Here is a 13,775-nt window from a genome sequence, read left to right as displayed (position 1 = left end):
ATAATGTATATTCAGCCAGCCATTGTTTATGTTCTGATAATAACCGGCTGACTGTAAATGATCCTGCTCATTACCCAACTACTTGCCAAATCAATACAAAAATTAAAAATAGACATGAAATTTGAATCTCAGTGAATTTGAGTTTAAAGAATTTTGTGAGACGAAAGAGACAGCAGAGTGACATGCAACTAGCATGCAGGGTTCCTACGGTCATGGAAAACCTGGAAATATCACAGAATTTTTACATTTTGATTTCCAGGTCTGGAAAAGTTCTGATAAAGTACAGGCCTGATGCAATGATTATAGTCAGATAAAGTCATAAAAATGTATATAGTGCGTGTTAAATTTTCCCTCTGCTCCAAAAATATCTCATCAGCTAGATATTGCTCTTGTGTAGAGTACGGAGTCGTTCAAACTGAGTGCACCGTTGTGTTGCAAAGAATACCTAGACACAGCACAACAAATGCAATAAAATGCAGGTGTCTCAAGATGCGTTTTTAAAAGTTGCCATTCTATTCAGCCTGACGGCATCTAAAAAACTGATTGCTCCTTCTCGAAACACTGAATAGCCTGCGAGGCATGGCACAAAGATTAAAGACGTCCACAGTTATCCTAGTAAATTTCATTACATATTGTTTAATAATGAGAGGATCAGCTGAGCAGCTTTCACTGCAGCTTTGGAATGATTTCAAGGAGGGTTGGGCAACAGAAAGACATTAAAGATCATCTCAAGAGAGTAGATATGCCTCCTTCTCCCTCCTCATCCTTTCCTTGCTGTCTGTCCCCACCCTCACCTTCTCTCTTGTCCTTCCTCAGCTGTCTCTCAGCTCTCTATGTCACTCAAACACGTCATTCATTGCACTCATTCAGCGCTATATGACTCACTGTGGTTTGAACACACTGCAGCACTGCACAGATGAATGGCATGTACTCATCAGAGTCAGATTACACACCCACTTCTCCCAAAATAAACACTTAAATTAAATCACTCCGTTAAGGCCAGTTAAGGTTTTGTGTGTCTGTTTGTATATATATATATATATATATATATATGCAAGTAACTACCCTTCTGGTATTCTTTAGTGTTTTATTCCAAAGCAAGCATAATTATTAATACATACTTGTCTAATAACCACCCAATCAAATTCCTCTCGTCCCTAATCTAATCTAGATGAAGACATCTGGCCCTGTGCTTGTTAATAGGAAATTGCTCATTTGCTTCACTTTGGCATGATGAATAGTGCACTATGAATGCATATTGAGTAGAGTCTCTAATAAGCTAATACGCTGATCCAATTTATAGGTCAAAGTTTCAGGGACTTTCAGGGCTTTTTTCAGGCTTTATTTATTTACAGTAATTTAGTGGCATTTATACATGTATGCTTCTCTTTTTAACATGTATCCAGAGAACTCACAATCTGCTGCAAAAACTGGTAAAGTCTCAAAGTCAAAGTGTGGTAAGACTCTTGTGGTAATTCTGTTAAATACACATTTTTTCACAGGAATTATTACTGTTATGCACCCTTTTCTCACTTAAATACCTTATAATTATACCCCCCTTAAACTGCAATTCTTTCAATTGACATTTTTCACAAGCAGTAATGGGAACAGTTAGTGGGGCACAATACCTTTTGTTTTAGTGATGTTTTTAGTGCACAAAATACACTTGCAAACCAGGTCTTATAGTCCTGTGCAACAAAAAACTAGCCACTGTTACATACGGTGTACAATGAGGTCCAAAAGTCTTAAAATCCCATTATAATCTGGAAATAAAAAGTTTTAGAATTTTGACAAATGTAAATTTTTTATTAAAAAGTTATGGTCTAAAACGAAGAAGAAATATTCAACATTCTTTATTACTGTATGTATAGGTCATTAATTAAATGCAAGCAAATTTGTGACATTGATCAAATTTATACAAATGAGTCCATGCCATCTCAAGTGAATGCTGTCATTAAAGCATATGGGGAAAATACAAAATACTGAACAATTCTGAAATTCATGTTAACTTTACAATACAACATTTCACATAAATTGTTATGGTGATAATATAATTGCAATAAAGCTCATTTTATAATATTATAAAAATGCTACGTAGCATTTTCACTTGTGATCTTAGACTATTCGACCTCACTGTATGTTGCCTACTTTGTAATATCTGAGCGTTTGATGTGTGCTTGAATACGTGAAACTGTAAATGTGTCTGCGTGTTGATTTGTGTGCGTGTGTGCATTTGAGTTTTGCAGTGTCCTTAATCAAGTACATTAAGGAGATGTTCCCTTTCAGTCAGTGTTTGCTTAAGGCTAGTCTCTGTCTGATGCATACTGCAAACATCTCTTTGAAATTACGTAGCAACCAGTTAATCAAGCTTATAAAACTTTATTACAGTCTGTTTTATTGCTTATATAATACTCATGATTAGTTTATTTCTCATATTTTTGAATAATGTTTTCTGTGGGTAGAATGTAGCTCGTATATTTGCCTGTGGAAAACATGTAGTGTGTAATTGAACTGGACAGAAGACAGTTTGTAGGCTTATGTACTTTGAAAGCTAAAGCGAATGCAGATTAAAGGGTGTATTCTGCCCTCATGTTGGATTTCCTGACTGATCTACATGCCATTCCATACGCAGTGGCTTTGATGAGCAGATGCCACATCACTTCACTCATTAGATAACATCTTGTCTAGCTTATGTAGGCTATAAGGAGTTATATAATCCATATCAATGTTCTCTGGAAAATCCAGCTAAAACCAGGGCTGGTCCAAGCTGGTTAAGGTGGTTGGCCAGCTAGACAATCAGTTGTTGGGGATCTTGGTCAAGGGACCTGCTGCAAAAAAACAGGCCATACCAAGGTGGTCAAGGTAGTTTTTAGATTATTGTAGCTGGTTTGTTGCAGGTCCAAGATAGTCTACCAGCAGGCAGTCCAACTTGTAAACCTTTTAGACTAGCTAAAAGTGGCTGCCATGTTTCTAAACATAGCTACCACCTTAACCTAGATAGCATAGCCATTTAGGTCTATATGAAACCATATGAATCCATGGTCCTGCTGGGATATCTAGTTAAAACCAACTTAGGATGGTAGGTATGTTTGGGAGCATGGCAGCTCGTTTAGCTGGTCCAAGCTGGTTTGGATGGTTGACCAGCTGGTGGGGACCTGTTTGAACTGGTAGACAATCTTAGTTGGTCAAAAATGGTCCTTTTGGGAAAAAAACAGGTAATACTTAATTAAGTATATGATAGCTGATCCAAGATGATCTGCAAGGTTTGCCAGACAGGTTCCCACAAGCTGGTAGTTGGCTTGTCAACCACGTAAAATACACTATGACCATGTTTATAAGCACAATCTTACACTGACTATGCTTAATAAAGTGACAGCATGTGTTTTCGTGCTTTTGTCCAATTTTTTGAATAAGCTAATATATGGTAGCTATCAGCATATTGGTGTGGATGTAAATGTACTCTATGATTTTGTAGCTATAATATGTTCTTTTTGCTCAGCTCATAGATAATGGCACTAGAAACTTCATAGGGGTTGATTACCAGTAGGGTTGACAATTTTTTGCAAAGGAAATTCGGGACACTTGCAAATTTTGTGCACAACAAGATGGGACATCTTCGAATCGGCCAATATACGAGACGTCCCAGCTAATACTGTACAGTTGGAAACACTCATTTCCAGGGAATACACACTGATCAAATGTATTGACCTGTTTCGGTGATGTCACTTTTCCCCGCAGCCACCATATTTGTGACCCATCAATGGAATGAAACAATGGAATAACACCCGAAAACGATATCAAGAAAAACACCAAAAATTGCTTTTGATCCATGCCAAGTCCCAGGAAAAGTTCATACAGGTCTGAAGACAGCACAAATATTGGCAAATTGAATTTTCATGGACATTTCAAATATTTTATCAGTGATTCATCTCCGTACATCAGCAAGTCTGATGTGTGACCGGTGAGTGCACATGCCTACCAGTACATCACCCTAAACATCTCTCATTCAGAAGTTACAAATGTTTCTGATTTAGTCACAGTATTAATAAACATCTGTGTCGATCGCATCTGTATGAATGTAGGAGCTTCTTTTAACTCCTGAATAAGATTTATGTCACATCTCACAGCTCAGAACAATAAAGTATATGGAATGTTGATCACAAAAATGGTGGCGTGGGCATACAGTGATGTCAAATGAAACATGTCAATACTTTGAAAGCACTGTGAGTCACAAACTAGCTTGGACCATCTAGAAACCTGCTACCGTAGCTGCCAAGTTTTGCCACGTGTACTCTGGATTCTTGGACCATCTAGAAACCACTACCATAGCTGCCAAGGTTTTGCCAGGTAAATTCTGGTTGCTTGCTAATTTTGAGTGCATCAATACGTGACGTCTCCAATATATAGGACGTCCCAGCTAGTACAATACAGTTGGTACCCCTAATTTCCAGGGAATACACATACTGATTAAATGTATTCTTTGTAAGTACCGCAAGTCGTAAACTAGCTTGGACCATCTAGAAACCAGCTACCATAGCTGCCAGCTTAAGCTGGTTTAAGCCAGCTGAGAATCCCCATATCTTATACAGAATTTACAGTTGCAATAGGAATTATCAATCACAACATTACATAAATGTGGCCTTCAAAGTTCCTTTCCCCTCACATTTTCCCTCTCTGTCCATTTCTCCTCATGTGAACCCATTGTTCATTTCTCTATTTGTTCTCTCTTTCTTCCTTTTCTTCCTGTCTTTGTACCTAGGCAGCCCATTGAGTAACTTCTTTGACGTAATTAAACAACTTTTTTCAGACGAGAAGAACGGCCAGGTGTCTGTTCCACCTGGCACGCCCAACAGACACCCACCAAATGCTCATGGCCATGATCCTCAGCCTAGTAACTCTAAATGCCCAGCGGGCAACCCCAGGGACAATGCCAAGCTGGTGGTTGGGATACAGGAGAAGTCCTAAAAGCAATCAAATCAAGCTTTTTCAAACATACTTACCTACAAGCACTCAAACATTTACAGAATCTTAGGCATGATGGACTTTATACTTAGACAAACTTTTGTATAATGGAACGACTGTATAAAGAATGTATACGTATTCAGACACATTTCCCTATCACCTTCTTTGCCACTGCGTTGTGCCCTTTTCCATACCCCTGTTGTTTCTACCCCTGATATTTACATCTCTTAACGTTTGTAGTCCTCGCCTTTTCCTGACCTTTGTGACGGCTTGTTTTTGCTACTAGGAATTATCCAGAAAACGTATTAAAACTCCATCCCCACTCCCCTGCACTTCCCTTGATGGACACTTATTGACCGAAGGCACTTTTCATGACGAACAAGCAGGTCACCAAGGAATTGGATGCTTCACCCTACCCTTCCCGCTCTCTGTGCTCAACTGGGATTTAAATACAAAAACAAAACAAAAACACACTTTCCCATTCTACTGACTGTGTGCTCCCTTACCTGTTTCCCTATCACACAAACACAGGCTCTGTTTCAAAACATAGTGAGCTGCCCATGGAGGCAGCATTTTAAGGCATCATAAGTGCAATCTTGACATAAGGGCTGTTCCAAAGGTAGGCAGCATGTATCTTTTGTTGAGAAGGAAATCCAAGAATTCATTGCAACAAGCTCCATTGCACAAAAGTCTAGACAAGATGGTGGACGAAACAAGAGAAATGCTGATTATACATTTACTTATAATTCCTACAGTACCAAAAAATACCAATAAAACTACTTAAGTCCAATAAAAAAGGACTATTTTACCTTATATTTGGGTATACTTTGTAGTTTTAATGCTTATTAGCCAGGGTATCCGGGGTTAGCTTAGCAACATGCTAACGGCAAACTATTGAAATCAATTGCGAGTGGAGTTTCTAGTGTGCGTTGCATACAGAGCACTTTTGGTATGATGAATAGTAACTTAAGAGGTTTCATTTTTATTTCGTAATGAGTCTCAGGGTCCTTTTTGCAATCAGTCGCGATTTTGCAACTTTGACCATTGCGCCACATCTTGCTGTTTTTTTCAGCACCTTGTGCAGGAGCACAGCATGTTTAAGACATCCTTCATGTCAAGTTAAAAGGACTTCAACTTTTAAAAGAGCTTTTGTGTCTCAAGATGCCTCTGTTCTGTTCAATTTGTTGTGCTACACAACTGGGCAAGGCAGTTTGTCTGGCCTTTTTTAATGCAACAACGTGTTCGGTCTGAACTCCTTTGAAGGCAGCTGCTTATGTTGGCAGTAGACATTAAGGCGGCTTACTAGGTTTTGGAACAGGGCTATACACTCACAATACTAGACATAAGCACACACAAAAGATGTTTGCACTTAGATTCATAATGACCATGGAAAAAATAAAGAAACACACACCGACAAGGAAAGAAAGATGACTTTCAGAGCTTGTCCAGATGAGATGTGGACTCTTCAGATTGTATCGTTTCCATGTACAATCTTTTTTATTTATTTCACTTGATTAAATTCATTGCTGCAAATGGACTGAAATGAGGATTTCAGAGGAATTGGGACTATGAATGGGTTGGGATGGGAGAATAGTTTTGAATGAATTTATCCTAATGAATGAATCTCTGTTGTACAGATTGAACATAATTATGTATAAATAAAATGTCTAGATGTGACTATAGGTTTAGTTCTGTTGTAGATATAGATTTTATCTTGTGTTGCCACAGTCTTCATTATTTAATCGAAGAATTTACCCCAAAATTAAATTCTGTCATCATTTAATAATTAAATAAAGAAATATTGAAATAAAGAGTTTTCATTTTGGGGTGAACTATTCTTTTAACCATTGAATTTCTGTATTTATTTTGTGAGATAACTATTTGTTTTGTTTATTCTGTTTGAATAGACACTTTTCTGATCATATCTCATGTTCACTACCAGCAGATACAAAAATGTTAAATACATTTGTGGGTATTTTTGTACATTTTCCTTATGTATATTTGTTTTTATCACTGTCCTTATGAGCACTTGAATGTTATTTATTTATGACAATAATGTGTTTGTATCGGGTTCGTTTGTTTAAAGGAACTTTCTCATGTCTTGATTTATAAAAGTACCTTGGACTTTACAAATGTTACTTTCCTAGCTTCAAAACGAGGACAAAATGTTATATTAAAAACCAACAAACCAACAAAAAAGCGATTTAATAGTAATTTAAGAATGTAGTTTAGCCTCTATGTCAAGGGTATGAACTTCTTGATATCTGTCAGCTTTATATCATTGTGTGTGTACAATGGATGACAAAGAAAACAAGCTGTTTTTGGATCAGTTCTAATATATTATGTTCTGGCCTTCGGGAAACTCAAAGGTTGTTCCTGCTCTTTGCTTTTGACTTGTATTGCTGTGTGCATGCATGCATTTTCTTTGCATGGCTTTAACGTAACAATTCCTAAAAAAAAAAAACAATGCTTTTTCTCAGAGCTGCTTTCCTTGTTTAACAAAGAAAATTGAAAAACACTTGCCTTCACCTCCATTTTTTACCTCTCTGTCATTCTGCAATTTTTCGTTCTCTTTATCTCTTTTCCTGGCACTTTTTCTAATATCTTGTGCACTAACAATCTACGCTGCAAGCAGCGTGGCGCAACAAAACAGAATGCGCCATGTTGCTCGCTTGCTGTTTTGACACAGTACTAAAAAGTATTCATAAAATGCTTCCTTTTGTCTGTACCATGTACATTGAATAGGAAAGTTTTGGATGTTCATGACCCCCAGTTTACAAACTGCTTGTTTTAACTAAACAATAATGAAGCAATACCTGTTGTTAACCTTCCTATTTTATACAGTTGAACAAAGCTAGACGTCAGACAATGGAACAAAAATCTTTGTCCGTGCAGAGCAGGAACATGCATTTAAAGTTGTAAAAATCCCATTTATATCATAACTGTGGGCAATTTCAGAGAGAAAAAAATGAAACAATAAACTCATTCAATTAATAGAAATGTTTGCAGCCTTCTGTGTTTGATAGTGTGTGTCTTAATGAGTGAGTGTTTGTGTTTAGCAGGTGTATGTTAAAATACTTCAAATACTTATATATTTGGTTGTAGCTTTGGCGTATTCCAGGTGCCATCTTGAAAATGACGTCAAATGACGCTTCTCACTGAGGTTGGGGTTTGATCAGTCTTTGATCAAGTGTCATTTCAGCGTTGGAGATGGGAGAATTCGGAGTTGTGAGTTGATTGGAATGCACCATAGCATTTTTGCTAATCGGCCAATTGGACACTTTTATCGTCCAATACAGATAATATTAAAATATTAAAATAATCGTCTTTGTTAAATCGATGCTCTATTTATCAGTCTTTAACTTGTTTATCTAAAATAGAGAGTATGTAAGGAAGAATGTTTTGCCAGAAAATCTTTATTGCAAATGAAACCCTAACAGGTGAACGGAAGGCCCGTACCGAATCGGCAAGCACAGAAATTGGGAGACCCTACATTCACAAATTTCCACACATCTCCCGCCTCTTCTGTGTTTATTAAATATTTTAGCTCATTTGATAAGGCTTTTAGCAGCAGTAATGACTTAATGCTCTCAACTTTGTTGTAATTATGAGTTGTGGAAGTTATTAGGAGTTAAATTGTTGGGAGGAAGACTTGGAAGTCCCATACAAAGGCCATGAAAGCAACAACTTCCAAGAGCAATTGAGGGAAAACCACCACAAGAAAATGAGCTCACCAGCAACACACAAAGCACTGCAAATAGAGCTCTTAAATAGTCCACCAAGTAAACTGTAAACACTGTGTCTCTGTGGTGCTATGAAAATTGTGTGTTTTGAGTGACCCATCTCATAAAACACAACAAAATGGTCTTGACCAATGGTGTGAGTTGGAGACAGAACAATATGTTTGTTTGATCGGCAGACAGAAAGCTATGGTTTATTTTTGCAATCATGTTTGGATGTGCTATATTGGCGCAGAGAGTCTGAAAGTTCATTACTTATGTATTTAACTTCATTGTAGCACTTTGTGTGTTTTAAGTTTCTCTTATTCAGCTCTTTGTGTGTGTTGCCAGTTCTTTGTTCTTCTAAAATATATTTCTGTATTCTTGTTTTAACTGGGGACTCCTGAGCTTCTAGCCATCTATCAGAATGAATATTCTCTCTCTCTCTCTTTCTCTCTCTCTCTGTCTCTCTGTCTCTATATATATATATATACTAAAATTTATACTGAAGTTCTCCAAGGCAGTTTTTTACTACAGCCTGTAAAAAAAGAGAGACAGACCGCAATTTGCCAATCAAAATCATGTATTTCAGAGAGCCAAGTAATAATTGTATGGTTTTATTAGTGTTATTATCATCATTTAACTTAATGTTGTTTCATTTCAATAAAAAAAATGTATGAACCCACTGATGTTCCATCGCAAACCATTTCCCATTTGGGAAACCTTGGTTCCCTGAAAGGAGGAACAAGACACTGTGTTAGGATCTGATGATGTGAGGGCCGCCCCCCATGCCCGTGTCATTGTGGGTATATAAGGCAGAGCCCAGCGCCAGTAGTCAGTAGTGCTGCACAGCTACGCAGCATCTCATTCCCTCCTTTCAGAGAAACAGGGTTACATCATTAACCGAGACAAGTTGACATCACTGTTTCCTCTCTTATATGTGTAAGGTACAATGGGGCTAAAGGCATCCCTTAAGGAAAATGGGCTTTTTCTTTGGTTACAAAGTGTATCAAGATTTGAATTATGATGATGCCAGGGTGATGTCTGGGGATAAGAGGAGTATGCAAAACATTCTGTAGGACAAACTGAACAGAGAAGTGCCATGCATTCACTGTTTTAACTATCAGTTGCATGTGGTGGTGCTGGTGCACACAATGTCCTCTGAGAATGCACTGGAGCATTTTATCAATGTGTGACAGCCCGTATATATTCATGAAGAAACCAACCGTGGCTGCTCAGTACAATGGTGAAATAATTGTTCTTTTATTTTGTTTTTCCTCCCCAATTTGGAATGCCATATTCCCAATGCACTCTAAGTCCTTGTAGTGGCGGAGGACGAACCTCAGTTGCCTCCATGTCTGGGATTGTCGATCTGCACATCTTATCATGTGGCTTGTTGAGTGCGTTACCGAGACGTAGTGCGTGTGGAGGCTTCACACTATTCTCAGTGGCATCAACGCACCACACATTATAGTGACCATGAGGAGGTTACCCCATGTGACTTTACCCTCCCTAGCAACCAGGCCAATTTGGTTTCTTAGGAGACCTGGCTTGAGTCGCTCAGCAATGTTCTGGGATTCGAACTCATGACTCTAGGGGTGGTAGCCAGTGTCAATGCTCGCTGAGCTACCCAAGCTCCCCAATGGTGAAATGTTGAAAAGACACCTCGATCAAAGGTGGACAGGGCATCTGGCAACAGTGTCTGTCATTGTATGACAACAATGTGAATTATTTTGTCTGGCATAGGCCTGTGATGCACAAGCGGCACGTACAGCACAGACATAAATAAAGTCAGTAAATCATATAAAGTTTATAGCTGTGATGTTACATCAGATTGTCCTCTCCCTTGACCCCGCTAACAAAGAATCCTTCAGGCCGAATCAACCAAACGGTACACTGTCGTTAAACTTGTGCATGGTGTGTGAGTGCATTCAGATTCTCAGGTGTGACAGTGAGATTGAAGCACGATCAGTGACTTCTTTCAAACATCGAAAATGCATGCCAAAATGTCTCTATCAGGTTGTTGTGGAATGTTCTGTAGGACAGAAAAATAAAAGCAGATGTGACTGAATGTAAAAGGCTTTTCTTAAACTCTTTGGGTACTGTAATCTAAGTAATGTTGGTACAGTTCAGTGAACGCAGCCCTCTACATAGCGAGTAAATCACTCACATATGCAACCAAATTTTGCACTTTGTGACGAAAATATATAATTTATTAGCCTGATTTTTTTTTTATTACTCGCCAGAGCTTGAGTTGTGTTGTATCGAAGAAGAACTTGAGTGCCGCCTCGTCTTTTGCAGCGTTTTGTCTCGTGAGTGCACGCCCTGAAGAAATTTGACCGTGCATTTGGCTGCAGTGGGTCCAGATCTGTCGTGATCACGCTATCAGCATCACTTTAATTCAGCTGTGAAATGGCATTGACATTGCATGTTACAACGTCAACGCTGACTTAGGTTAATCTTTTCCCCCAGAGTGTTTTCATGACATTTTCTGTTTTAAAGCATGTTTACAGACCAGTAATGCATCTGTTAGACATCTGTTAGAAGGTAAAAGTGTTGCAAAACTCAAGAGCTTGTAGATTTGAATTTGAGAAAGAGTACAATAAATATTTGCACAAGCAAGTCCTACACATTATAGTTTCCTTTTGCGTCATTGCGTGTATTTTGTATCCAAAGAGGAGATCCAGGCACCCCATTTTCATTTCATGTCTCTTTTAACATCCTTTCTGTTATTTACTGTCAGTTGGTGATCAAAAAGATGAAATAAAGTCATCACAACTATGGAATAACATAAATGGGACTATGGTAATAATAAAACTGTGTTATATTTTAGCATCTTCAAAGTAGACACCCTTTGCCTAGAATTTGCAGACATGTACTCTCAACATTTCTCAACCAACTTCTTGATGAATCACCCTGAGATGCTTTTAAAACAGTATTGAAGGAGTTCCCATCTATATGCTGGACACTTATTGGCTTCTTTTCTTAATTTTTCGGTCCAAAAACTTTTTTAAAATAAAATTTTAGTTTTATAATGAAATAAATTAACATAAATCAAGTGACCCCAAACTTTTGAGCGGTTGTGTATATATATGTACTGTAAATACAAACACACACACAGTATATTATATATGATGCCCCTTTCTTGGTTTTCTTAATATCTGTTTTAGTTTTCCGTTGCGTTACGCTTACATGTTGTCAGAAGTCTGGTGAGTAAAAACAAAATGTACTAGCCAATGGCAATTCTTTCTCCAGCATGTCTGTAGAGGTTTGGAACGCAGTAGCCAGTTGGTCCAAGCTCTGTGTGCCCTTCACCCTGGTAGCATTTCTGGACAGTAAAAATGTGAAAAACACTCTTGGACAAAATCAACCAGATATTGAGGATGCTGAATTTTTTTTTTTTTTATAACATTGCTGCTACCTCAACATACTGCTGCTATTTATAATGATTTATTACACACTTATATACATATTTACATTACACATTAATATATGAGTGCATATATGCATACTCATTTTACATATGCATTACACTACATATTCTCCAGCTAGCCCTGATCTATACACGTGTAAATGTGCTGTCTGTCACTCCCTGTTTGTCTTGCTTTCTTTGCACAAACATGTTGTTTCAGCTTGCGAGAAGCAACCAAGTAAGAATTTCATTGTACTTGGTTCTCTACTCAGTACAAATGACAATAAAAAAAGCTTTGACTTTGACAGTGTTTCTAGCAGCTGACCACAAAATTCAAGGAGAAAGAATGAAACGACTGGATACTCGTGAGATTTAACTCCAAATCTAATATATTGCAGCTCTTTTGAAAAAAGTCTGATATCTGTCATTATGCTGTGTTGGTCCTGTTTGCTAGTTCCTGTCGTTATGTTTTTGGATATTGATGGCTTCCACTGTTGCGGTGATCCTCTGGACTGGTCGGGTTACTGTTATGACTCTTGTTTTGTGTGCGTTGGACTGGAATAGAGATGTGGATCCTCAGTGTTAAGTTAGGAAAGGTTCTGTGGTAGTTTTTCTTGCTATTTGGTGTGGGGGGTGGGGAGCCTTTATCCCTGTGGTTCCCTACTATTTGTATGTTTAAGTTACTGTAGATGAGAGAGTCTTTTACAGCCTGTCAATTTATTCTGGTTACAAGCAATGCTCTAAATAACCAGAAGGTGGCACCACAGTCACACTTTTAAATGGAACATTCAAAGGCTTTAAAGGTGCATTCAGTAATTCTAATCTAGTACACTTTTTGTCCAATTCTGCAAATATCTCCTCACAGTCTGCTAGCTGTCCATTCTGTGTGTGGGCTGAAAGAAATCTAGTATTTGTACACAGCCCTGACTCTGTAAATGGGACAAAACCAAAGTGGATCAGACCGATCCACACAACACTACTCCAGCCAATCAGTAACAGCAGGTGGTTCTTGCACGTGCACAGGATGGGGGTGGGGGGCAGAGCGAGAGGGAAATTCATTAGAAGAGAGACGGCAAATCTGGCTGATGCAAACTTTCTAAACTCCAAGGAGGACAAATGGCTGAGAAACAGACCAAGAGAAAAAGGTCAGGCGAATATAAACTAAAAAAGAAGGATTATGATAAGTCGAGGGCCAGGAGCTGTGTCAACATCAGCGAGGCTTTTCAGTGGTGGAGAGACCTCTGAGAGGTAAAAAGCTTGAAGATGATGCAGAAGTTGCTCTTTTTCTTCTTTATAGGTGGGTAACATAATTTTTGCTATGCTTCACACTGTTCATAGAACCCATATTTGCTGTTTGATTTAGTAGCAGGAGAGTTGTGAGTGTCTGGAGCTGGTGTGCATAAAACCGTCTCACGTGCATGAATTTTGTGGGCGGAGCTCCCAAAGGAGCACTGAAGGGAGGTGTGTGTTTCTTTTGACAGTTGAGTTCAAATTTCAAGTTTTTCTCAGGAATCGCTGAGTGCACCTTTAAGATATCCATGGCAATCACAGTATTTGTGTATTTGTACACACGTTTCTGCAATTAATTCAGCTCCAACCAGTTCAAAGACTCATTTTTGAGGGATATACCCCTTTAAAGAAATGCAAATGAGTTGCTGTTTTTTAAAATAAATTACCAATAA

At 38.2% G+C, this 13,775-nt stretch overlaps 1 protein-coding gene across 3 annotated transcripts in view; it reads left to right on the top strand.

Annotated features, from left to right (window-relative positions):
• The window catches only part of LOC127640301 (serine/threonine-protein kinase BRSK2-like), a 292,226-nt gene extending 284,288 nt beyond the window's left edge, over positions 1-7,938 (top strand). For 2 of the 3 annotated variants that reach the window (XM_052122747.1, XM_052122746.1), the window contains one exon: positions 4,760-5,239. In XM_052122747.1, the coding sequence (XP_051978707.1) occupies positions 4,760-4,965 (206 nt within the window). In that variant the 3' untranslated portion in view covers positions 4,966-5,239. The other variant, XM_052122748.1, reaches the window with a different exon arrangement.
• The last annotated feature ends 5,837 nt before the right edge of the window (positions 7,939-13,775 follow it).

The sequence above is a fragment of the Xyrauchen texanus genome, chromosome 49, assembly GCF_025860055.1.
Source record: "Xyrauchen texanus isolate HMW12.3.18 chromosome 49, RBS_HiC_50CHRs, whole genome shotgun sequence".
Taxonomy (NCBI): Eukaryota; Metazoa; Chordata; class Actinopteri; order Cypriniformes; family Catostomidae; genus Xyrauchen; species Xyrauchen texanus.
Note: the sequence above shows the minus strand (reverse complement) of the source record. Positions and strands in the feature narration are given on the sequence as shown.